The sequence below is a fragment of the Pecten maximus genome, chromosome 7, assembly GCF_902652985.1.
Source record: "Pecten maximus chromosome 7, xPecMax1.1, whole genome shotgun sequence".
NCBI lineage: Eukaryota > Metazoa > Mollusca > Bivalvia > Pectinida > Pectinidae > Pecten > Pecten maximus.
In genome coordinates this window covers 23,543,895-23,571,795 of record NC_047021.1, presented here as the reverse complement: position 1 = coordinate 23,571,795, position 27,901 = coordinate 23,543,895, and the positions used below count along the sequence as shown (strand labels likewise).

General features: G+C 37.2%; 1 protein-coding gene across 1 annotated transcript; it reads left to right on the top strand.

Annotated features, from left to right (window-relative positions):
- Positions 1–103: 103 nt before the first annotated feature.
- Positions 104–27,605, top strand: LOC117331131 (fibropellin-1-like). The gene is made up of 11 exons (XM_033889725.1): positions 104–192; positions 12,108–12,255; positions 14,663–15,333; positions 16,426–16,582; positions 18,368–18,522; positions 18,912–19,036; positions 19,710–21,890; positions 22,260–22,307; positions 25,276–25,475; positions 26,056–26,288; positions 27,416–27,605. Exons 3-11 carry the CDS (start codon positions 15,170–15,172, stop codon positions 27,603–27,605), a joined length of 3,453 nt encoding a protein of 1,150 aa, XP_033745616.1. The 5' UTR covers positions 104–192; positions 12,108–12,255; positions 14,663–15,169.
- Positions 27,606–27,901: the final 296 nt, after the last annotated feature.

Sequence of the window (27,901 nt, the reverse complement as noted above, 5' to 3'; positions counted from 1 at the left end):
AGTTTTGAACCAAGCGTAGTATAACATAAATAATGGTGTAGATATTTTCTGTCACTTTCAGCCTAACAATGGAATTTAAAGCCTGGTGTAGCCAAGGTTACATAGGTCCCAGATGTACGTACCGTTATACTGGAAGTAATCCGTATGTATCGTGTGACAATGGGCAGCTAAATCTGCTGTGTACCAATCAGGGTAAGTATCTTAAAAAAAACGATCTATACTTTAATTTAGAGAACGTCTGTTTTAAATATTGCATTTCATACTGCATCAATACGTCTCGTCGCTTTGCAATAATCTGATCCGTGATTAAATACGTTCATTGGTGGCACGGTTGTCTAGTGGTGGGACACTACTTCAGGTCCCGGTACGAACACTGTTGTATCCTTGAACAAGATACTGTACTCCGCTGTAAATGATTGCGTGATACAGCATTGCAAGAAATGTCGCGCGTAAGCCGTCAGCGTTGACAAGGCAGCTCTAGTTGTATGCTCGCTCTTTCCTGCATAAAGTCTTCATCCCCGAATATAACCACAACCCATGGTGCTATAGAAACCTCTCAACCTCTTAAGCTTTCACTTTGAATGGTCAAAGGCGCCAACTCTGAAATAGGAATGAGTAATGAAAAATGTCCTATGCGTGTTGGGGCTCGCTCTAGACCTCTCGCTCTCAAGATAAACATCCTACAACTAGGCTAAAGGAAAAATCCCGATAGCATGAACTAGTAATGCGACAGTATACCCTTTACTTTTACACATGTACTTAAAAAAGGATATAAAACTTAATTGATTTGAGTATTCGTTGAGATATGATCATTGAAGAACACATTTTTAACATTTATAAAACGAAAAGGAGATATATGTTTTCTTGGTTTGTCTGAGTATTGACAATGCTTTTTGAGCGATAGGTAAAGATAGTTTTAAACAGGATTGTGCGTTTTTCTTTCAAATTCATCCAAAAATTTTGTGAATTAGAAAGTATTGTCGATGCTTTATGTATTGACTGTTGTATTAATTAGCCGGTAGAACTCGTTTTGAACCAATTGTCAAAAGCGCCTTTTAAAAACCTTAAAATAATATTTGAAAGACAATATGTTACACCGGAATTCAAAATTTAATTCACTCTCTTAAATTATTTCGAGAAGGAATTTCTCATTATTATAACGTCCAACCTTCCAGCAATTAAGAATCAAATATACCGAATAGTACATCATCTTGAGATTTCACCAGTCTTGCAAGCAGCTTGTTTTTATCCAGAAATTTAAAAGATTAGCAAACTCATATTATGGTATACGCAGTTATTTTGATTTACTTATTCAGAGAATGATAATAAGGTTTTGGCACTATAAATTACATGGTTTATAATGTGTTCTTAGCACATACAACTATTAACGTGTGATTTTCCTTAAATATCCGCATAAGCTGTATTTTGAATTGTTTCTTGACTCTCCATGTAAATGTAAATTAAGTGTTTTCGACTAATGACCGGTCAATATTTTTGACTTTTGACTGGCACGGAACGTCCGCACGCGCCCAAGCACCTGAATGCTTACGATGAAGGGTCTTTCTGATCGTAATATGTAAACTTTATACACAACACACCAAAACAGTATGAAAGTAAAAAATTTATTGAATGGAACCAATAACTTGTTCAGGCTCATATTAAATATTACCTAAAGGTTTTGGCATTCTTAGGGGCTGCTCATTCTTACAACTAAATAACATCAACTAACAATATTACATAATAAATTTTTACTCGCTACAAAAAAGATACACCTAAACAATTAAGATACTAATTATACTATAGGGGCATGCAACCCCCAAGCTAGAGCGATCATAGCTTAGCTAGCTATGACTAATAGAAAGGAGAGAAACCTAGCTTGAGCGACCTCAAGCCACAGAGTAAGCAGTTGGTAGCTAAAAAGCAGGCAGTTCTGCTAAGACTGTTTCAGATGGGGCGACCCCCGAGCTTGGGCGATCCCAAGCATATCATCTACATAAGAAATAAATACACAAAATATGATATAATGAATTGGGGGCAAGAAATTCACCGAATTTAAAAGTGCTAATATCACGGCGTGATAAATTCATTACTGTGAGTGATATCCTCTAACTATTCCGTACTAAGAAGAGCAGCCCAAAATAAAAATAAAAATGTGACAGCATGTAATAAAATAAAGCTTATAATTAACCAACACAGATGTACAAAAAGGTGCTGCGAGCCGGCTGCCCCAACCTGAATCAGGGAGGTAGGTTTATCCAATGCTCAGACCAGCTTGCCAGGTGTTGTCTCACCATGAGGCCTTACTTACCCCTAAACAAATGAGCCCGAAACAAGTAAAAAAGACATGTAATAAATATAAATATTATAAGTAAACACATATAATAAAAACAACATATACACATGAAAAGTACAGGCAATCAAAACAAAACAACAATATAAAAATATTAAAAGGTAATTATAATATAATATAAACAATTATACACAAACAACAGTAAAGAAAACTGCAAATTACCAAAGGTGGAGGTGGGGCGGATGGTGGATGATGAATAAAACACTGCTGCTACAAATAATCACGCTGCTTGAAAATGAATGCAGGTGGCGCTATCCCCTGACGTATTTCCATTGGTCAAGAACATCACGTGATCAAAGGCGCGAGGTTAGAAATAGATATTTACTAACATGAAGACTGTGACGGGGTTTTTTAATGTTGTGTACAAACAACTATTTAGTAAACAAAATATCATTTTATACACAACACACCAAAACAGTATGAAAGTAAAAAATTTATTGAATGGAACCAATAACTTGTTCAGGCTCATATTAAATATTACCTAAAGGTTTTGGCATTCTTAGGGGCTGCTCATTCTTACAACTAAATAACATCAACTAACAATATTACATAATAAATTTTTACTCGCTACAAAAAAGATACACCTAAACAATTAAGATACTAATTATACTATAGGGGCATGCAACCCCCAAGCTAGAGCGATCATAGCTTACAGTTGAGTGTAGACTAAAGGTTACACCCAAGTGCACTCCGAGTGCACTCCATTTGGACTTGGAGTGCACTCCGTTTGGACTCCAGGTAAACTTGGAGTGCACTCCAAGTGGACTCCGAGTCTACCTGGAGTCCTATAAGACACCATGCCTACCCCAGTTCTATAATCAGACTATATATATATATATATTAATACTTTGATGCTTTTAATATAATTTACATATAAATAAATAGATTTTTACAAATTACTTTTGTTCTGTTAATATTACTATTAACATTTGTTTAGTCAATATTTCTTTTATTGTTAATACATGGTAATAATGCCTTCATGTTAAATATATATTTATTAAGATCCATAAAAGACAGTTATACAATTTATGCTATAATCAGGTTTCTATGAAAGTGAATTGCTTATTGTTTCATATTTCATTAAGATGTAAGTAAATTGTATTTCATTTTATTAAGGAATTGAAAATTATTTCAATTAGAATATTTATTACTGTACATATATCATGACTGTAAAGGAAGTTTAGATAATATATCTATATTATGTTATTGAAAGTTTACAGTATTTGATGAATTATGTGTTTTTTTTATAAGACATCCTCTACATACATGTACTCAATTCAGGCAAGTAATTATAAAATAAACAATCATTTTAGTTTCATTAGAAAAATATACATTTACAACTGTACATATTTACGAGCATTACCTAGTTAAATTAATGTTCTGACATAACGTACACACAAGTATGTAGTTCTGGACTACCCATAATGAATGACAGTATCTGTTTAATTGCTATTATTATTGGTCATGCATGACTGACTCTGGCCTGACACCCCTGATAACTATGCCAGGTGAGTTTTAGGAGCCAGCTACAGGTACTGTCCTGGGTTCACAGAAATACCTGTGTCAATTTTGTTACTGTATGGCTTCAAATGATGAAGCTGTGCAAAGCAGGGTCACAGTGTTATAACCTCAGGCCAATTAACAGAACAGAAAGATTATCTCCTGACTTGAAGGAAAGGATTGTAGCTCTCCATTTGAGAGGCCTTAATCAGACCAAAATTACATGTATAAACGAAATGCCAGTGTAATTAAGGTGGAAATGTCAAGATAAGTAGTAAAACCATTAACAAATTGGTTAAAAGGTTTAAGAAGACCAACTCTATTGAAATGAAGTCATTCTATACTGAAATTAGAAAGTAAAAATAAGCTGTTTCTTATATTTATTACATTGTAATCTGTCTAAACCATAAGTCATTGAGACCAAACGTATTGGCTGGTTTATGCAGGTGTCCGGTATGTAGAGGTACAATGTTGAATGATATAAGTTCAAAAAAAATTAATGCAAATCAAATTAAGAAATGATGCAGTTCTTATCTTGTTATATTCAAAAATATAAAGACATTGCTTTAAAAAATTAATTGCAAAGGAAGAGATTAAAGTAAAAAAAAAAAAAAAAAAATGTAATTCCAAATGGTATAATGAATGTAAATTCATCTTTTCCCAAACCAACCTATAGCCTTATACCCGTAATTAGTACACATTATTCTCATCCAGGAAATAAGATTATAGAGCCTGAGGTAAAATTTGCCTAAGGGCAGTTGGACACGGCAACCTATGTACCATTTACCTGTAAAACTGACCTGTTGGAACTACATCGTTTTCTATTCCCATTCAGTCAATATCTATCATGATATGTGTCACTCATTCTTTATATGTAACAGATACAGTTCATGAATGTACAAAGGTTGTTCAAGCCAATTATAAAATCATAAAGTTAAATGTTCAAACTTTAAAAAAAAATGACATAAGGCCAGCTGCAGTTGGTGTATGGAATGTTTGATAAGTATTTACTTAACTCAAACATGAAAATTATATTAATCTATGTTGATTTACATATTGACCTCTAATACTCTATGCATGCTTCCATTATAATATCAAAGACATATAGTAATAGTACCAGTTTGAAATATTTTTTTTTCAAATATTTTTTTTTTATAATAATGACTTATAACTGTTTTAATAATACTGTAATAGGAATGGACAATCATATTATTTCAAAAGTGTCAGATATCGACCGTCACAAGTCTGTACCTATATTCTATATGACCTTGGTATAGGTCAGCCTGAGTTTCCGCTAGCCCTGACACCATACCAGACATGGTGTCAGGGCCAGAGGAAACTCGGGCTAGGTAGAGGTAAGGTGTGATGACCAGTTTCCATCTAACAATTAAGGGGGTCTTTATCTAGTTAGATGACCGTACACCTGTCCAGATCTTCACACCTTATGAGGTAAACTTAGAGGAAGGGGTCATTATTGGGGTCAGTGTAAGACTGTCTTTTCTCCACACCCCTGTAATCATGCTTGATATACAGGTAAATATTTACCTGGAAGTTGGGGGGGGGGGGGGGGGTGGGTTAAAAGAACTCCATTTATGACCAGGATTTATGAGGCAGGTATAACAAAACAAAGTTGGTTTACCAAATGGAAATTTAAGTCTGATGTTAAACTGTAAATCAATATTAGACATTGGATCCGGAATATGCTATCAAGGTGATAAAAATATAAACCGTTGGAAGTAAAATATTTGAAATATTAAAAACAGTAGTACTTTGAGTACAAGATAGTTCCAGTACACATTCAGACTCTACATTTTAAGAGACCACAACCAACTTATGGGGGATTGGATATATCTGATATAACTGTTAAAAGAACTCCATGTATGACCTGGATTTAATGAGGCAGGTATAACCAAAACAAAACAAAAGTTGGTTTACCAGATAGAAATGTAAGTCAATCTGATGTTAAACTGTAAATCAAAATTAGACATTAGATCCGGAATATGCTATCAAGGTGATAAAAAAAACCAACAACTTTCTTTTTTATTGTATGTTAAGATAAATATAAACTGTTGGAAGAAAAGTATTTGAAATATATATAAAACAGTACTTAGTACTTCGAGTACAAGTTATGTCCAGTACACAATCAAACTCTACATTTTGAGAGACCACAAACTGCCAATTTTCTACTAATTGATGTGGCTTGTTAAAACTCTTCAAATCAAAGGAAAGGAATGCTATCATACATTTTTCAACGAAGTGCCAGATCTATTCATTTTATATAGGGTTAACTAATAGAAAAAATCAATTATATAAGATGCTGTTAGTTAACCAACGAAAAATGAACCAACAAAATAATAAGATGATATATATATACAAAGATAAAACAGTAACACATATCTTATTGTTACATGTTTAAGGAGTCTAAATGTATAAGAGTATACATCTATCTATAAACATTATGTATATATGTACTTGGTTACAGGTACATGTGATACATGTGGACCCAGGTAGGATTGGGGCCTGATAGGACTCCAGGTAAACTTGGAGTGCACTCCGAGTGCACTCCAAGTTTACCTGGAGTCCAAACGGAGTGCACTCCGAGTCAAAACGGAGTGCACTCGGAGTGCACTTTGTGTAACCTTTAGTCTACACTCAACTGTAGCTAGCTATGACTAATAGAAAGGAGAGAAACCTAGCTTGAGCGACCTCAAGCCACAGAGTAAGCAGTTGGTAGCTAAAAAGCAGGCAGTTCTGCTAAGACTGTTTCAGATGGGGCGACCCCCGAGCTTGGGCGATCCCAAGCATATCATCTACATAAGAAATAAATACACAAAATATGATATAATGAATTGGGGGCAAGAAATTCCCCGAATTTAAAAGGCCAAATCGAAGAGGTTACAATAAAGTAACCGAATGAGAGCCCCCAAGAAAGAAATTATGTGTAAGAAGGATATGACAATGTAATATTTTTAAGAGTGTAGATAAAGTGAATCGATGATGAACTAGAAAATTATTGATTATAATCAGTACAACTAAGCACAAATTTGCCTATAGAAATTAATGCACCGTATATTACATATATACACACATAATTATCATATGCTCTAAAATGAGACATTAAGAAGTTAAATGTGGTCAGTGGCACAGTAACTGGTATAAAGCTTGCAGATAAACCAAGTAATGACAAGAGTTCAAATGATTGAAAGGTTATATCACGTATGGAATAAAGCTGAAAAAGGGAGGAAAAACATACCTAATACTATAAAGTGAGATAGTATTTAAAGGAGCACTAGATTCTGCGTCTGTGAATGAGACAGATGCAAGAACTACATCCTTCTGATGGAGGTCTAATTAAGGAAACAGTGCCAATGATAAAGTGTTAAGGATGATAATTCGGTACTGGGAACGCACCCTGAAGATGTAAGAGGATAACAAGCTCCGTATGTCAACTATATCTACTAATAATAGACAAAGAAAGGGTTGCAGATGTCCTAAGAAAGTCAACAAACTGGTTGCCAAGACTAAGGATCTTACATACACAGAACAGGTAGTTATAATGAACCTGCCAACACTCAAACTGATTACGATGCATAAAAGGAGATACGATTAAAGTTATAAGTACTTAATGCAATAAGGATACTGAATGTAGTACAGGGCTTATACAGCTAACTTAAATAAACAAGATGTGAGTATTTCGAGAAACACCCAGAGAAGAGACTTGACTCTGTCGGACTCCAGAGAAGCAGCTTGACTCCAGGTATTTCACGGTGAAGAAAGAAATTGAGTACTCAAAACTAAAGAAGGGGCTTGACTCTACTGAACAGCAGAAATACAATAAGGATACTGAATGGTGTACAGGGCTTGAACAGCTAACTTAAATTAACAAGACTTGAGTATTTGGAGAAACACCCAGAGAAGAAACTTGGCTCTGATGAACTCCAGAGAAGCAACTTGACTCCAGGTATTTCACGGTGAAGAAAGAAAATGGAGTACTCAAAACTTATAGAAGGAGCTTGACTCTACTGAACCGCAGAGAAGCAACTTGACTCTAAAATGCCTGACTTAGAGAAGAAGCTTGACTCTACTTGACAGCAGAGAAGCAACTTGACTCTAAAATGCTTGACTTAGAGAAGAAGCTTGACTCTACTTGACAGCAGAGAAGCAATTTGACTCAAAAATGCCTGACTTAGAGAAGAAGCTTGACTCTACTTGACAGCAGAGAAGCAACTTGACTCTAAAATGCCTGACTTAGAGAAGAAGCTTGACTCTACTTGACAGCAGAGAAGCAACTTGACTCTAAATCATTCATACTGAAAGGTCCTACTAGAGAAGAAGCTTGACCCTACTGAGCCATAGAGAAGCGACTTGACTCTAGTACCCCTGTAGTGACAAACTTGACTCCTATGTGCTACTGAGAATACCCTTGGCTCAGAGTCGCAGTGACTCATGAGAAGAGACTTGACTCGCAGACACAGCTGAGAAGACCCTTGACTCTTGAGTTGTGATTACTCATGAGAAGAGTTTTGACTCATGATTGGAGAAGCGATGACATGACTGCATAAACTAACGAATCAAAACACAGCGAAGTACAAACTTGACTCCTAAGTGCTACTGAGAAGACCCTTGGCTCTGAGTCTCAGTGACTCGTGAGAAGAGACTTGACTCGCAGACACAGCTGAGAAGACCCTTGACTCTGAGTGTGATTACTCATGAGAAGAGTTTTGACTCATGATTGGAGAAGCTAAGACCTGACTACGTAAGCTAACGAATCAAAACACAGCGAAGTAGTAGGTAGCTAGTGCGGGACACTCTTGACTAAGTGCTACTGAGAAGACTACATACTTTGAGTCGCAGTTACTCATGAGAAGAAACTTGACTCGCAGACACAGCTGAGAAGACCCTTGACTTCGAGTTATGACAACTCAAGAGAAGAGTGACTTGATTGTGGTTGAAGACATGACCTGATTACCCACAAAATAAATAAATAAAACACGGCATAGGTTGGTGGCTATTGTAAGGAAAAACTTCACTTCTTATGGCTGCTGAGAAGATCCTAGACTTTAAGTTGTGATTACTCATGAGATGAGTGACTTGACTCGTAATAGAAGAGGCTTGATCTGACTGATAACTAATTAAACCTAGTACATGATAATAACAATCTAGTAACAGACTAAATAAAGTGAGGAAGAAACATCATCTCTATATATATCTATGACAAAGCTCTCCTTAACAGTTGCATAATATATTCCGCACAATGTATAAACAAGAATCTGTGACAAGTACAAGGAAAACAATAATGCTAGATACAGATAAAAGGTGTGACAGCTATGCCGTAAACCAATTATTTAGAAATATCTGTGACAAGTACATAGAAAACAGTAACGCTAGATACAGATAGAAGGTGTGAACGCGAAGATATAAATGTTTACTAGAGTAACAAGTATCGAGAATGCTCCTCTGATATCAGAGGAACTGATATCCACGCTGTAACCAAGTCTGGTCAGGTACAACAAGTCAAAATAGACAGATTGATGAGTAATCTCACCGCTGAAAAGTCCAAGACAACTGAGTTGGAAGCATAGTAAGCTGATGCTACGATTTCCACTTTATCTGCATGTCGCTATCATCGGGAGATGGAAACGCATAATGTAGTTCGGTGAGTTTCCGAGTCGTCTGTATGTAGTTATCAAAGTTGTTCGTTGATTATCCGAGGAGTCTGCATGTCGTAATCGTCGGGAGATTGAAATTCCGACTAGTTAAGTTGTTCGGTTAGTTCCGAGTACACTGCATGTCGTAATATCGCGAGATGGAAATCTAGACTAATAATGTTGTACGTGTAGTTCCTTAATTATTTTTCCTTAAATCAGATAATTACCCCTACAAAATTAACCGTAAACGCCAAAGAAGACGATGCAATGCCCTAGAGTGTTCGACAAGACATGGGCGCTGCCATCTTGAATCCCGCACGGAATCCTGGGATCGCGCACCAAGCTGCTGGTAGTGACGCGTTCCTGACCTGCTTGGCCGCCATGTTAGATGACCCGAGAAGGTTTACAAACTGATGTCTTTCGATTTCCACTAGCACGAATAAGTCACACACAAAGTTAGATCCCGATAGCAAAGAAAACACATTGTGGTTGCATAAAGACTGTTAGGATCCATATAGGAAATACACAGCTCGATGACGAATGACATTCGTCAATGTAAACTAAAGGAAATGTCCTCGACACACGTCGATAAAAATGTAAACAAACACAACACACGTGTAAATACCGTTATTGGTGTGTACTTCACTGTCGTAGGAGACGACAACTCCAGGCAAAACACTCGTAAGTTCAAAAGTCAATAGGAGTTGTTGCGACGAAAGTAAACAATAGGAGAAAATAATGATGAATAAAACACTGCTGCTACAAATAATCACGCTGCTTGAAAATGAATGCAGGTGGCGCTATCCCCTGACGTATTTCCATTGGTCAAGAACATCACGTGATCAAAGGCGCGAGGTTAGAAATAGATATTTACTAACATGAAGACTGTGACGGGGTTTTTAAATGTTGTGTACAAACAACTATTTAGTAAACAAAATATCATATTATCTCAAGCAACGCTCGCTTGATTCGAAGTCAGAAAGGTGTGAAGAAATCTCAAATCAAGGTTTGTTGTATTTAAATGAAAACAGTGATTCGACTACTCCATAAAATGTCATAAAGGGTTTGTATGAATTCTTACAGCGTATGGAACGCCAAAGGAACGTCAACTTCGGACTAACAGTTTACTGAAGACTTTTTACGCGTTCCTCAGCCTGATACTTAGCATATAAGTAAAATCTTGTGGATTATTCAGGTAACAAAACAATTGTTTCATGTCGTATCAGTCAACAATCAACTTTTGGCCTCGTGCAATAGAACAGCGGTACCTCGTGTCAGCCTTTGGCCTCGGGAAACAGTTAATCGGGTTGGTCTCAACACTTCGGGGAAGAGTTTTGACTGTTGACTTATTAGGCCTGAAACACATGTTTACAATTGCATGGCTAAAATGACTATTGCACGGTCAGGTGCGAACTATTGAATTTCTGTAACATTTCGGAATTTGGTCACGTGCGAAATACTGAACACCTGTGACATTTCGGAATTTCGTCCGTATACCCTTTCAAGCGTATAAGTCACTCAAGTTGAAACTGCCAGAGGGTAGTCATGGCGATTTCTAGGCCTACAGGAAAGTCGAAATCGCAGTGATTCTAAGTGTGTTTTAGTGATTATATAATAAAACAAGTATATCATGGGTTTCTGTGCAATATTCCAGAATATTTGACCCTCGGTACTTCGGCCTCGTGCAATATAACAGCGGTCGATTACCAGTACCTCGTGTCAAATATTCTTGACTACTGCACAGACAGCCATGATATATTTGTATAACATATCGCAAAATATTATGATTTCATAGCGTCAAATCATAACACTATTAATTATCCTTTTTCTTAGAAAATAACAAAAATGTATCTAGACATTAAAAATGACCACAACAGATGACACATAATGTGATAATTGAAAGAATAACTTCGACATAACACTGATAGTATCAAAATATTTTAAGGCAGTATGCTACATAAATAAAGATTACTTATCCCACTCATTACATTTCGCCCTAGTGGAGTTAGAAAACACCCAGTTAAAAGGGGATGAAACGATAGTGACTTTTGAAATCTTTTTCTTTCTATCCGGAAATGGCGCAAAATAAAGTCTTAGTCTTTAGTGATGCTCTTATCTACATATAGAATATCATGAACAACATAACATTTAATACACAAAAAGGATTTTAGACCATTAGGCCTGGAATTCTAAACGGCAAAACAAAATGGCTGTCGCCTCCAAATTTTTTGAATCCTAAATCTATCAAAATACGGATATGTCATCAATATGCAAAGACATACGAATAATGAATCCAATATGACATAAATGATCTATTACAATTAACAACAAACATTTGACGTCGCATGATTATCTCGGTAAAGAAAATGTCCGAGCCGAAATTAGGATGTCTTCATGAAAATTATCAATTGAGCTTTTTCACTTATATTTTTATAACTATGATGAATGAGATAAACCTAATCTTGTACACGTGATAATGTAATATGAAACTTATTAATTTGATATACATGTACCACACGCCTAAAGGCTTGCAAATCAGCTTAACTCGTTTGAAAATATAATATATAACCAAAGAGTCATTTATATAGATGCTTTAATTAATGCTTCAGAGCCAGCTATAGTTAGATACACTTCCTACTCCCCGGCTAGCTCCAACTCAATTCTAACCTTTGAGGGATATATTGGTACCTTCCTGAGACAACATGTATGTGATACAGTACGACTGGACTCGACACAGTATTTGTGGTCTCACTCAAGGTAAGTGTCGATTATGACATTTGTGATTTTTTTTCTCCACTCCTTATTTTAATGATATATTTCTATAATCTTGTATTGAACATGTACGTCGTATACGAATGAACAATGTTATTTAGCTTTCATAGGCCATAATAAAGTTTAAATATATTCCTGCTTATAATGAAGAAAGAATCGATCTGAATTCAAACAGTCACGCATAAATGGTATCAAATGGTATCGAATTGGAGAACTGTGTTTTTTTCATATTTTGTGGATGTATAAACTAAGAGCATCTAGTGAAAATGATGATAATATAAAGGACTATGAGGGCACGCCTAATCTATTATCGTCTGTTGTTGTAACTGAATGCATGGGACTAAGTCTAAAGAAAGAGACATACATTTTGGGCGCACAACCAGTCGTTATCAGCCAGTGGTAGAAAACTAACTGTGCATAGCGGTGACATTATATACTGCTTTGTATAATCTGACATCAAGGTCTAATAACCTAAAATCGATTGTAGAAGTGAAAAAAATATTAAACACTATGGGGAATATCATCCCGGAATGTATATGTCATCTCCTTGAAGATAATCGCCATGTAAAACCATTGCTCAAGCGAGACAATCTACAAGCATGCTATAAGGGTCGGGATAGAGACAATTGGTCGACCAGACAATGTTACAGTCTTACAATGAGGGTCGGGATAGAGACAATTGGTCGACCAGACAATGTTACAGTCTTACAATGAGGGTCGGGATAGAGACAATTGGTCCACCAGCCAATGTTACAGTCTCACAATGAGGGTCGGGATAGAGACAATTGGTCCACCAGACAATGTTACAGTGTTACAATGAGGGTCGGGATAGAGACAATTGGTCCACCAGACAATGTTACAGTCTTACAATGAGGGTCGGGATAGAGACAATTGGTCCACCAGCCATGTTACAGACTTACAATGAGGGTCGGGATAGAGACAATTGGTCCACCAGACAATGTTACAGTATTACAATAAGGGTCGGGATAGAGACAATTGGTCCACCAGACAATGTTACAGTCTTACAATGAGGGTCGGGATAGAGACAATTGGTCCACCAGACAATGTTATAGTCTTACAATGAGGGTCGGGATAGAGACAATTGGTCCACCAGACAATGTTACAGTCTTAACAATGAGGGTCGGGATAGAGACAATTGGTCCACCAGCCCATGTTACAGTCTTACAATGAGGGTCGGGATAGAGACAATTGGTCCACCAGACAATGTTACAGTGTTACAATGAGGGTCGGGATAGAGACAATTGGTCCACCAGACAATGTTACAGTCTTACAATGAGGGTCGGGATAGAGACAATTGGTCCACCAGCCCTGTCTACAGACTTACAATGAGGGTCGGGATAGGACAATTGGTCCACCAGACAAGGTTACGTATTACAATAAGGGTCGGGATAGAGGACAATTGGTCCACCAGACCATGTTACCGTACTTACAATGAGGGGTCGGGATAGAGACAATTGGTCCACCAGACAATGTTACAGACTTACAATGAGGGTCGGGATAGAGACAATTGGTCCACCAGACAATGTTACAGACTTACAATGAGGGTCGGGATAGAGACAATTGGTCCACCAGACAATGTTACAGACTTACAATGAGGGTCGGGATAGAGACAATCGGTCCACCAGCCATGTTACAGACTTACAATGAGGGTCGGGATAGAGACAATTGGTCCACCAGCCATGTTATAGTCTTACAATGAGGGGCGGGATCGAGACAATTGGTCCACCAGACAATGTTACAGTCTTACAATGAGGGTCGGGATAGAGACAATTGGTCCACCAGACAATGGTACAGTGTTACAATAAGGGTCGGGATAGAGACAATTGGTCCACCAGCCATGTTACAGACTTACAATGAGGGTCGGGATAGAGACAATTGGTCCACCAGCCATGTTACAGACTTACAATGAGGGTCGGGATAGAGACAATTGGTCCACCAGCCATGTTACAGACTTACAATGAGGGTCGGGATAGAGACAATTGGTCCACCAGTCATATCAAAAGGTATCAAATACGTCTAACTTTTACTACAACAAGAAAATGACGATATTTTGATGGCGAATAAACAAAATTCACGTAGTGATCATCATTCTGTATATTTCGCGTGTTGAGAAACAGAATGCTACTTTATATAAATAAAGAAAAAAATAACCAGAGAAAAGACTTATTGAACAGCTTAGTTGTAATGTATTGTAGATGAAATTGGAGGTTCCTTTGTAACACCAATGTGGCATTCAATAATGTATAATACAATCACTATTGAAAAATTAACCTTGTAAATGCCTACGTTATACTTATATCAATTAACTGTCGGTATGAACACCATCTTAATACGTATCAAGCATTGCACGCACTCAACTTTGTTTTACCAGGCTAGGTTTTACTGCGAAGTGTGGTGACAAGCCGGTGGACCCTATGGTTGTACAGGCCGCTCTAGCGACGGAGGGATACCATAATCAGGGGACCCTTAAACTTGTTCCTACACCATTAAACAACTACCACAGTGGTGTACGTCCTTGTGAATTCGTTTATTTACATGATAAATGTAAAATGCATAATTCAATGTCTGTATCCTTTTCGTAACAAGCAAATAATTGATATGATGTACATTAATTACATCGATATTGTCTTTGTGTGGTATAAGATAAGATAAATGCTTAACGATCTCGATCCCATTGTCCCGGGAAAATCGAGTGTGCGTTAATTTACAAATGCCCCTTAATAATAATGTGAAAACCGTTTGCCTATGCTTATAAATATGTATTTAATGTTTTATCAGAAAAGCCTTATCAATTCAGGCATATTAGCTATTGAAAATTGAGATATCAATGTTGCACAATGCTGTTTGTTTTCAGTAAATCAAGTCTGTTTATTAATAGATGCATGTAGCTACAATTTTTGCCGTGAAGATTCAAAACTACACTAACCCAGATCATTCCTGTAAAACAAATGAAACATCCACAAGGAAATGTTGTGACGGCGGTCATCTACATCATTGTGATACAGACACGTGTGACACACATTTCAGGATCTGTATTAACAAGTAAGTAACACGTGCAACACACATTTCAGGATCTGTAAGTAACACGTGCAACACATTATACAAATATTGCCTTTTGTTGAAGTGTACACGAGGCCAGCGCCCTCGATGAACAAACTATTGACCCGATCCTTATATTCTCGTGCACACCGAACACAAACTGTTTTGTAATATGGCCAACTAAAACAAATGAATAAAAAAAGCCCAATGCTCCTGTCCAAATCATGTTGAATAATGCTTTCAAAGTCGGCATGCAGACTGACCTTTGGCGCTTAAATAGTATTGCAGGAATAGTTTTGTTGCACCTAAAGTATTTTTCCGGGGGTTCTGCAAATCATTTTTCTTCAAAATATCTTTTAAGTCCTCTTCGTTTATTGTAGCGAAATGTGTTGGGGTATCTCGTCTGCTAAATTGTAAACAAAGTGATGCCGAACAATCGGTTGTTTCCAGTATTACGATTGGCTGATGTTCAAAGTAACAAGTTGCGTGATTGGAAGCAAAGATTGCCGACCTGTTCGTGCTATTTTTTTTTTAGCACGAACAGGTCCGCAATGCATGGGGAATTCCCAAGCCGAGTTATTTTTAGCACGAACAGGTCTACTCACTGAGAGGTACTTGTGAGGAAAACAGGAAATTGGCCAATACAAATTTAGCAAACACTCAAGCCATATTATCAATTTCAATATATGTGTCAACAAGTAAATAACACGTGCGACGCACATTTCGAAAACCGCGTTATCATGTAAGTAACACGAGCGACATACTTTATAAGATCTCTGTCATCAAGTAACACGCGCGACAAATATTTCAGGATCCGTGTCAACCAGAAACACATCGACACACATTTCAGGACCTTGTAGGTAAAAACCTATGCACGACATTCGAGTATTTTAATTGTTATAGGATAGCATTAATCACGTGTAGCCATGTGATACTTAGCGTCCCTGCAGCCATACATAACCAGGTTTGATTTCTGTAATTTTATACGTCCGAGATTATCTTTACCTGAACGAGCAGTATCTGTATAGAGCAGTCTCGATATAAGATATTGACACATCATCTTTAGTTAATTGTTACATCAAGTGTTTTCCACAGTGATCCACTTAACACCCAACATGGGAACTGTATAGAAACAGTGGTCAGACCGAACACTAACGAGCTGTCCACTTGTGGAGACATCCGTGTTAACCACACAACTAACCAACTGGACGTTGCATCTACGTATATCTCCGTCACGGACACGTGGACCTGGGTAGGTTTATGTGAAGTTTTTGTATCTTGATATTCATTTGGTGAAAATATGCGCAAAATTAACAATGGCTTATTTATCACATATCTGACTGTCATCAAGTGAATTGACCCAGGTGATATTTTTGGATATATGTCACTTTTGTTATTTACTCTGCTAGCTTTCTGACTGATGTGATTAAAACTATCTGAAATTATTTCCATTCCATATGATATTTTCAGAAACTATTTCCTTTCATAAAATCTCACATGAAAGGAAAACTCACTCAAAGTAATATATTTTCAGTATTTTGTTATTATTAGCATAGGGTAATTGTCTCTACGGTTCGTCATCTATCTTAATTTAATGTTTTTGGCTGTGATACATACAGGTAAGGTTATATTACTGAGGATATTAAACCATGGTGATCAGTTTTTTTTACTAACGGATGTTCTTTTTAAGTCCTACCATTTTCTGACTACATAGGAATAGCAAAGAAAAGGAGTTCAATAAAACTGGCATTGGGGCCCTTAAGCAACGCTAGCAAAAGTGTATAAAAACTGAAGGGGATTATGTTGAAAAATAAAACAGTTATGTCCGGCAAAATTCAAATCCTTCAATACGAGGCTCACAACTTACCAATCAGCCCTCGTATCATGGGTGCCTGTGCAATAGTCCAGAATATTTGACTCGAGGTACTGGTAATCGACCGGTGTTCTTTTGCATGAGGCCGAAAGCCGAGTTGAATAGAACATCTATCGATTACCAGGACCTCGTGTCAAATATTCTGGACTATTGCAAAGACACCCATGATATACTTGTTTTATTACATAATCACCAAAACACACTAAGAATCACTGAAATCTCAACTATCATGTAGGCCTAGAAGTCGCCTGGCAGTATTGACATCTGAGTGACTTAGACGCTTGAAAGTGTAGGACTAATTTCGAAACGTCACAGGTGTTCAATAGTTCGCACGTGACCAAATTTTGAATCGTCACATATGGTTCAATAGTTCGCACGTGACCATGCAATAGTAATTTTAGCCGTGTAATAGATCAAAAATATAGCGTATGCGTATAGTTAAGGAAAATCAAACGCATTATGTAATAGAAGGTAATCATGCTGAGAACATTAAACCAGTGTGTCAGTTCTTATGTTATACAAATATACATGTATCATGGGATGGCGTGCAGTAGTCCAGAATATTTGACAAATATTCTGGACCATTACACAGACATCCATGATATACTTGTTTTAATACATAACCACTAAAACACCCTTGGAATCATTGAAATCTCGACTTCCCTGTAGGCCTAGAAATAGCCATGACTGTCGTCTGGCAATATTGATATATGCGTGACTTAGACGCTTGAAAGGGTGTGTAATAATTTAATAGTTCGCATGTGACCAAATTCCGAAGCGTCACAGCTGTAGTCATTTGGGCTGTACAATCGATCAAAATATAGCTAATGCGTATAGTTAAGGAAAATCAAACGCATTATGTAATAAATAACGTTGTATTAATGTGAATATTAACGCAGGGTGGTCAGTTCTTTTATATAAGGTTATATTGCTCAGAATATAATCAGGGATTTACCACGGCATTTCCTTATTATACAGGGAACAAGTGTAGTATTTTACTATGGTTTTATAAAGGACCAGCTGTCTTCTATCGTGAGATAAAAATACAAATACAGCTAGCAATATGACAGATGCCGACATTTCATTCAAATCTGATTTGAGAATATTACGTGAAAATACTTTCAGGAACACATTAAATTAATATAAACACTTTCTCCGCTCCAGAATAACACGTATATCCACGTCGAGGTGAGGGACGCTGACGATGCCAATAAGTATGACGTTATTGACGTCATCACGTTAAAACAGGACCTGACCCCCGGGCATTGGGATCTGTCAGACGCTACCGCAGTATCAGTTCTACTTAAAGGGCACGTCAGGTATCCAATTGGTTACTCAAACGACAATCCAAATGGGAAATGTATAGACCGAAGCTAATTTAATGACATTAATATCACAGTAGCAATACATTTTTTTTCCCATTTTATGTTGGTTTGTTTTTTATTTTTTTTATTTTTTTTTGGTACGTCAAAATATTTCATCGGTAATGTAAGATCTGATCAAATGAATAAGTCAAAATTATGGTGGGAGATGACTGTTGTTGGCATTTGTAGATACGAGGACATTATAAAGCTTTTGGTAATGATTAGAACATGTTACTTTTTCCAGGCTGACATGCATTGTTTTTTTAGGACACAGTGTCTATTTTTGACTTTGTTGTTCTATACACTAAGCTGTATCGACTACGTTATCAGACTTATTGTTCCAGTTTACACATGCGTTTGTTGGTTTGGTGCGGCGCCCATCGGTACGGAAAGAATTGTGACGTACAATGTTCGGCGAAGGGACATAAGTCATGTGACCCCGATACTGGCGCCACGATCTGTCAATCTGGTGAGTACAAACGACTTTATATAGACATGCTAATCCAGGTAGTGACAGGCTGCGTTTCTAATTATTATAATTTCCTCGGCGATTAAATAGATTTTGGTTGATTTTTCTAGCACAATATTACTATATCACCATTAAAATCTAATTGTCGACTTTTATAGCAAAATAATAAATAAAATAAGTTACTTTTTAATAGAGACAGGCATCCCAATGATTTCCCGTTGACCATACATACTCATAGCTATGACAACATAACGGATTAAAAAAAAACGGGGAATACACATATCTTTCTGATTGGTCAATAATAAAAGTTATACTCGATTTTTTTTTCATCGTTTAAGTGTAGGTATGATATTTATCCTACATATATATGATATTACACAATTAAAGTAGGATCTTATGACACGATGCTATATGGTTATTGTAAAAGCCTTTATTTTCGTTGAGATTGACTTTCGTGATTAACGCTTAGAAATATTGGGGTTATATTTCGTGGATTCCGTGTTGGTATATGTACCTTATCTATTATATTGTTTTAAAGGTCTCTTCTATTTCGTGAAATCTATTTTAACAACATTCAATAAATCATATATAGCATAAAGCCATTTGTATCAATAACAATATTGCAATAACATCTTAAATAAAATGGGATTTGCGTCCACCTTGAATTGAACAGGTTACACCGGGAACGACTGTCACGACATCGATGAGTGTAAGGAATCATACTGCCATGGACCTGGTACAAGTCTTTGTACTAATCATGTCGGATCCTACCATTGTAGCTGTAATGGTGGGTGGTCAGGACAGAACTGTTCACAGGATATCGACGAATGTAAAACGTCCAATGCATGTCATCATGGCGGAACATGTACCAATAGTCCGGGTAGCTTCTCTTGTTCTTGTGTAAATGGATGGACAGGGACAATTTGTGACAATGACGTGAATGAGTGTGAAAATGATCCCTGTCTACACGGAGGTACGTGTCACAATACCGATGGGTCATTTCTTACCGATGGGTCATATACTTGTTCATGCAAGGGCTTCAGTGGACAAAATTGTACACAGGATGTGGACGAATGTCAGAATAATCCCTGTTTGCACGGAGGAACGTGTAATAATACAGTCGGTTCGTACACGTGTGTTTGTCACCACGGATACAGTGGACAAAACTGTCAGCATGACATCAACGAGTGTAATTATAATCCATGCCAACATGGAGGAGTGTGTAACAATACCGACGGGTCATATACTTGTTCATGCAAGGGCTTCAGTGGACAAAATTGTACACAGGATGTGGACGAATGTCAGAATAATCCCTGTTTGCACGGAGGAAAGTGTAACAATACAGTCGGTTCATACACGTGCTCATGCCACGGATACAGTGGACAAAACTGTGGTGATGACATTAACGAGTGTAAATATATAAAGTGCCCTAACGATCACACACATTGTGTCAACACTATCGGATCTTACAGGTGTCAGTGTAACAAAGAATGGACTGGAGACCAGTGTAATACTGACGTGAATGAGTGTCAACTTCATCATCATCAGCCCTGTCAACATGGCGGAACATGCCACAATATAGATGGTAACTACACCTGTCACTGTGTTACCGGCTGGACTGGCTGGAATTGTGATCGTGATGTTAACGAATGTGAAATCAGACCCAAAGTATGTCGAAATAATGGAGCTTGTACCAATAAAGAGGGTGGTTATAGTTGTGCGTGCAAGTCAGGGTGGACTGGAGATAATTGTACATCAGATGTAAATGAATGCAACAACCAAGTGTGTAAGAATAATGCCACGTGCACTAATACAGCTGGTAGCTACGAGTGTCTCTGTGCTACAGGTTGGCATGGCAAAACTTGTGAGGACGATATAGACGAATGCAACCATCACAATCCTTGCAAGCATAATAGTCACTGTATCAACAAAGCTGGAGATTACCAATGTAACTGTACCGTATACTGGACTGGTAAAAACTGTTCTGAGGACATTGACGAATGTAACAGACATAATATATGTCATAATCGTGGGGCGTGTACCAATAGTAATGGTGATTTCTCTTGTTCTTGTGCTAAAGGATGGACAGGGAATATATGTGAAAATGACGTTGACGAGTGTTTAAACACAACAATATGTCAACATGAAGGGAAATGTAACAATATTGATGGCGGCTTCACGTGTCATTGTACTTTTGGATGGACAGGGGACCGATGTCAAACGGATGTCAACGAGTGTCGACATAATCCCTGTCAACATAACGGCACTTGTACCAATAAAGAGGGTGGTTATAGTTGTGCGTGCATGTCAGGGTTGACTGGAGATAATTGTACATCAGATGTAAATGAATGTCATCATCAAGTGTGTAAGAATAACGCCATGTGTACCAATATCGACGGTGGCTATAAATGCCAATGTTCTGAGGGTTGGCAAGGCCATACTTGCGAGGAGGATATTGATGAATGCCAAAGAAACCCTTGTCATCACGAGGCTACATGCCATAACATTGCCGGATCGTATATCTGTAACGTAGATATAGACGAATGCAATCTGATCAACGCCTGCCTTCATGGGCTTTGTGAAAACACTAACGGGAGCTTCATGTGTAAATGCCGGGTTGGTTGGAGCGGCCCTAACTGTACGGACGATGTCGATGAGTGCCGAACCGTTCGACCTTGTCTAAATAGCGGACAATGTATAAACACGGCCGGAAGTTTCCGATGTATCTGTACACCGCAGTGGGTTGGTCACCTTTGCTCACAAGATGTAGACGAATGCAAACTCCCTAACCGCTGTAATGGAAATGACGTGTGTATTAACTATCCGGGAGGTTTCCTGTGTTCCAATCAAACTGGTAAGTGAGTTACATAAGTAGTTTTAAGTATTACTTCCAACCCCACTGAACATATTTATCATTGTCATTGGTACGCCACGTGGTTTCATTGTCAGTTAAGATGTCCATTCTTTTAAATATACCATCATTTAAAATTCCGATATTAACATGGCGGGTAGCTCGGATAAAGGAAATGATTCTTTCACGTGTATTTTTCAACAAACGGTGTAAATGATCAGTGCACTGTTTATTACCAGTCTCAGCACGTGTTCAAAATGTTTAGAAAATTCAGGATTTCTTGCTTCCTGTATTGTATGTTCAGTGTACTTATACAATATTATTAGCGTAAATCAAAATAATGCTAATCGTCTGTTTGTTTATGCTTCTCAGAGAGCACAACTTCCAAGGATTTGATTTCGAACTCAACGTTTTCCTCAGGTAAGTGTTTTATGGCGATTTGTAACTGGCATTAAGAGTGTGGGTCCGGTACGGCACGCACTCCTTTGTCACATGTTTTTCCGCGTTATACATAATTATGCAAATAAAGCCCTGTCACACCGTTCCGGGCAGACATTGCATGCTATTTACATTTTCTGCTAACCGTAGTTCCCAACAGATTGCCTGGACCTGGCAGTACCCCACAGGTACATTCATGTCTGCATGTGCGCATGGGAGTCCGATACACCTGCAGCGAAGTTTTGAATATGATCAAAACTTGTTCAGGGTAAATTGCATGTGTTTGTCCGCAAAGTTCCACGCCGAAAATCCTGAGATGATGAAATCTAGCTCAGAAATAAGGACCTTTCTATTTATATATTTACTGGTTTAGCGCCGACATTACTCCGCCTATTGCTAGATTTCGTCTCATCAACTATAATCAGTGTTCTGTTGACGTGAGGGGGAAGCCTACCGGCTCTCGTGTTAAAAGTGTGTGACGTTCCATGGTCCTTAAAGCGCTAACACGGGCCTTTCTGAAAGTTTCCACGCGTCATTCACGCGCATTGCGCGCAGGTCACATGGAACACATACAAGTACCACGCAAACTCGCCTAAATGTCGGCCCACTCGCATAAATGACCCTTCACGCACCAACCCCGTGCAGCATGCCCGTGACGATGTGACAGGGCTTTAAGTGTTGCTGTTCCGAAGATAACAGATATGAATTACCTGCCATAAGTGTACGGTGTCTAATATAGTTCATCAGATCCTATAAAGATACATAAGATGTATAAAAATTATTTTTATGACAGAAAAGACTCAATGGGCCTATATTGCTCATCTGGCATTAGTCGAAGAAGTGGGATTAAGGTTAATCCTTTAAGAATTGCAAGTTTTGAGTAAAGTTCGTTGATGGCTGTGGATTTTATTGCAAGAAATTCTGTATAAAGGATAACAAACAACGATTACATATATAGTGTACCATAAATGAATGCACTTGACAACAAACATTTTATTTGGAGAACCTCGTGGTCTTTTAGTTATTAAGAAAAGTTGTTCAAGGATTTAAATACTTTAACTTCAATGGCAATATAAATAAAGGCCATTCATTTGAATATCAACAACATAGGCTGGTAGTCATCCATCCAACATATCACCGGCCTTTTGAGTTTTCTGAAGAGCTTGCTTGATTGTTTGAAGGTAATTATTTTGAATAAATATGTTAGAACTCTTCACCACAGCATGCTACATCCCATTACATGTGTCTGGTTTATGGGCCTCTTGGTTATTAAGAAGAAGTTGTTGAAAGATTTTTGCATGTTTGACCTGTGACCTTAAATGCGAGGTTAAGGTCATACATTTGAGCAAACGTGGTAGTCATTCACACCATGCAACAGGCCCATTATCAGGTATCTGCGCCTTTATATGGAAGAAACCGTTTCAATATACATTAGAGAATAGACGAACGACGGACGCCGCACCACGTCATAAACTCACTTGTCCCTTTAAGATTGGGCAAATATTCACAGCGTTAATAAATAAATCAATCTGTTAATAGAATAAGTTAAATAAAGTATTTCATCAATTGCCCAGTCAATTGCATAAATTCGTAATTTTAATTTATTCAAATTTATTCAAATAAGTTTCTAAGCTTTCAGTTAAATGATACAAGAAATAAAGAAAATTTAGTTACAACTGTTTCTGCTTGAAAGATACATTTCACTTGGATAAAATTTGATATTGATTAAAGGTGGTCATCGCCAAAGCAAATTACAATTTCTGGATTAAATCAAACTATGTGCAATTAAAGATTGTCTGTATCCATAATTAAATTACGTAACGCTGTGTTCTGAAAAATGTGTAACTACAAAAATATATATTGAAATCCCTGACCGATCGAGGTAACATACAAATAAGGTTCCCCAAATCCATAACCCAGTGCGAAAGCTGGTGTTCTGATGTAAATACAGTCCATCATAAAACGAGAAAACGAATATAACATCGTCAGTATCCACAGAATTATTTGGGAGGAAAAATAGGTTGTGGGAATGCCATCAAGAATGGTATCGTAAGTACATGTACATGGTACAGGAAGGTGAAGCCTACGCTCTGTCCTATATATCTTTGTTATACTTGTCCTATTTTTTGTATTATATTTTATTTCAATAAGGATTCCATGAATGAAAATCAAGCATTCTAAAAGACAACATAGCTCAAAGACGGGATATTTTATAGGAAAGTTGGACACGCTGTAAAAAAAACTGTCCAAAAAGGTCAATGAAAGGAGGAAGGCCATCTGGAGGCAAAATGTGTTCATGTTTGAAATTTAATGTTTTATTGCATGGGTGAGGACCACCTTTAACGGCAATGTAGTTGTTTGTTTCGTCGATTTTGATTGGTTAGTAGATTTTTTAAATGCAATAAAAATCAATATCGTCTGTTTTTATTTAAGTCACCATTATTAATTATGGCGCAATAACATCAAAATAAAGCGTATTATTACATTTTTACCAGTGAAATATCCAAAATTATTCATTCTATAAAAGTGATATTTTTCACACTAGTGAAAAATATCACTTTTGCTGATTTGACCAATCAAATTAATGATTAGAAAATACCAAAATAATTGACCTATCAGAAATCCCGACATATATGTCAGCACCTGAACAGGAGGAACTACTTTTTTTGTTTACATTAGGCCTAGTTAGCATACGGGGTAGGTTTTCCGTTGATAAAAAAATGTAATAAACAGTATATCTAGTTAGATATCCTCTATTTATCTAAATGTTTCGAGATTCGTTGGGCGTTATTTGGAGCAGACTGGTTACTTTCAAATACAATTTCCAATTATTATACTTTTGAAACGTAACATTAACTATCTTCAGTATCAGTGTATTAAACAAATTAATAATTAGATATGTGCCTTAGTAAAACATTACTATAAAGTGCAACATATTATTTCTTATCAGAGTCCTATGTCAGTGTCATCGGCCTAGAATGTTCTGCTAACGCCTGGACAATTCGGATATATCTTCCTGAACTTTACAAGCGCCATGTTGATTTTGATCCATCTGATATATACCTTGGTGAGGCGGGGTGTGAGGGCTATCGGTCTGGAGACTATCTGATCATATACCAACAGTACAGTAACTGTCTTACTCGCCATAATGTAAGTCATTAATATTTGGTTTAGTATTATCAGTTCATTTACAGACAGTCTCGCTACAAGATGTCACCTCAAATTTTGACAGTTACGGGTAATTAAATATCATTTCCCATCTTGAGTTTTCGTTGTGATTGTTTTATTTTCATAAGAAAAAAAGAACGGAAAATATTCGATCATCTTGGAGTATTTTATGTATTTTTCAGGCGTGCTGTATCGATTCTTCTCACAGATTGTACACCCTTTTTCTCTACTTCTGTCTGCTTAGTTTTGAAACTGACCTAAGAAACAAAATGGCTGACGTATGGCCATCTTGGATTTTGACAATTAAACTTTGTAATTGCAATTGTTAAGAAAGCTCTAGATAGGTCTGTTTTGTTATAGATATATCCATAGTTTGCATTTTTATTCTTTAAAAAACAACAGCTGACAGGCGGCAATTTGAATTTTGTTTAAATTGGTTTAAAGTTTAAGCTTTGTTATAACCTACACCATGTCGTTGTTAACCTGTTAGGATTTTCTATGATGTTATGAAATTTATTTCATTTTAATCGAAGAATGTTTGGTGATTATGATTTGGTTTTAGATAACTTTGGGAAATGACGTATATAGTAACACTCTAGTGTATGCACTTCGTGACGTCAACTACAAATTCATCATCCGGGCATTCAGATTCCGATTAGACCTGGAGTGTAATATGGCCAAGCACGAGACGATATCACAACATTTCATTGAGACACATAGTCAGGTGCGCATGCGCAGCAATAATCCACGAATTTCCTGTCATGGGTACTACAATGTCTTAATGACATTCTACAGGTAATTCCTAATTTGTGATCCGCAAAACTACCTTAATGCCAAAGAAACATTACTTTTGCTGCAACTGAAGAAGCTTAAAATACACATGTTATATTCTATCTTGTAAGTTCTAGGTTATCAGCACTTGTCGTGTCCAATAATTTTGTGTGTTATTCAATACACGTGTCGCCCTACTCATTAGAGTTAATAAAAAGGATTCCAGATTCGATTTCTGAACAAGTCTTTTAATATGTAGCAGAAGGTAGGTACAAGTACAATCATACGCCGAGCTCAGTCCGGTCAGGTGTTGAAGCGCCAGTTGTTGCTCGTTTGGTAGCCCCCAAAACCAAGTGCGATGAACAGAGAACCTGTCCCTGTATTGATATGACCGACCAAAATTTGGGCAACTGCGCAGTTACAAACGCCACAAGAACAAGGAGTGATCCTAGTTACCAACATCAAAATCCTGGCAAAATGATACAAATTTGGAATCAATTTGCATAATATCGGTGCCAAATGTGGTATCAATGCTGACAGATTGAGGGATACACATTAAGTGCGACAACCGTTGATTTGCCAATTACCCAATCCTAGGCAGTATTGACCAAAGTGACAGCTGGCTTTGCCGACAAAACAGACCACCGGACACCAGTCACTATTTACATGACATTTTATAAGGGTCAACATTCATTTAACTTAAAACATGCTGTAGTAGGCATTACACGATACCTCCTGCATGATACCTGTTGTGCACTGACCTTTAGGTATGTCAGCATAAACATTGTCTGTTCAAATTTACCAAATCTCAAACCACTGTTTACACAGGTCTCTAACGTCTATACAGTACTGGTTTGGAAATATAGGTCATGTTTAGTGCAGCTGTTGTATAAACATTTACAGCAACTAAACCACCTCTACTATACGCAATCATAAAATAGTATATTTTATCTCCCTGCTTATATCTAAAATAAAACATATAATAATAAAACTTTTAACACTTAACAAAATCTCCTTATTCTCAATAAAACACTCTATATAGCAATGCTGTCTACCTCTTTCTTGTGTCGTATTAGGTGACATGTGTCATTTTCTACAGTATGTGTCCTATCCTATAACACGTTAATTTTGTGGTGTACCTTTTATCATAGGGATTCTAACTTCCTACATCCAATGATGGATAATAGCCTGCTTCTGGCCGACATTGGAGAGGATATCTACGTTAAACTAACCACACACGTGACCTCCACAGACGTAAAGATGAGGCTCGACTCCTGCTACACACTGCCATCTCCAGGAGCGGCAGAAAACTTTAAATTTTACATCATTAGAAATGCGTGAGTAGAGTGTATATTCCTTCTGTGCGAGATTTTCAGTAGACAATTCTATGTTTATTTTCATCGTTATTTATAGTCTTTATTTCTGGGAGCCTGAAGTTGGTTCCGAGTTCCGAGTTCCGAGTTCCGTTTAAGTAAAACTGTAATATTTTGTATTAGCTTTATTGGTTTTGGTCCCAGTTCCTAGTTCTGTTTAAGATAAACGGAAATATTATGTATTAGCTTTATTGGTTTTGGTCCCAGTTCCGAGTTCCGTTTAAGAAAAACTGAAATACTATGTATTAGCTTTATTGGTTTTGG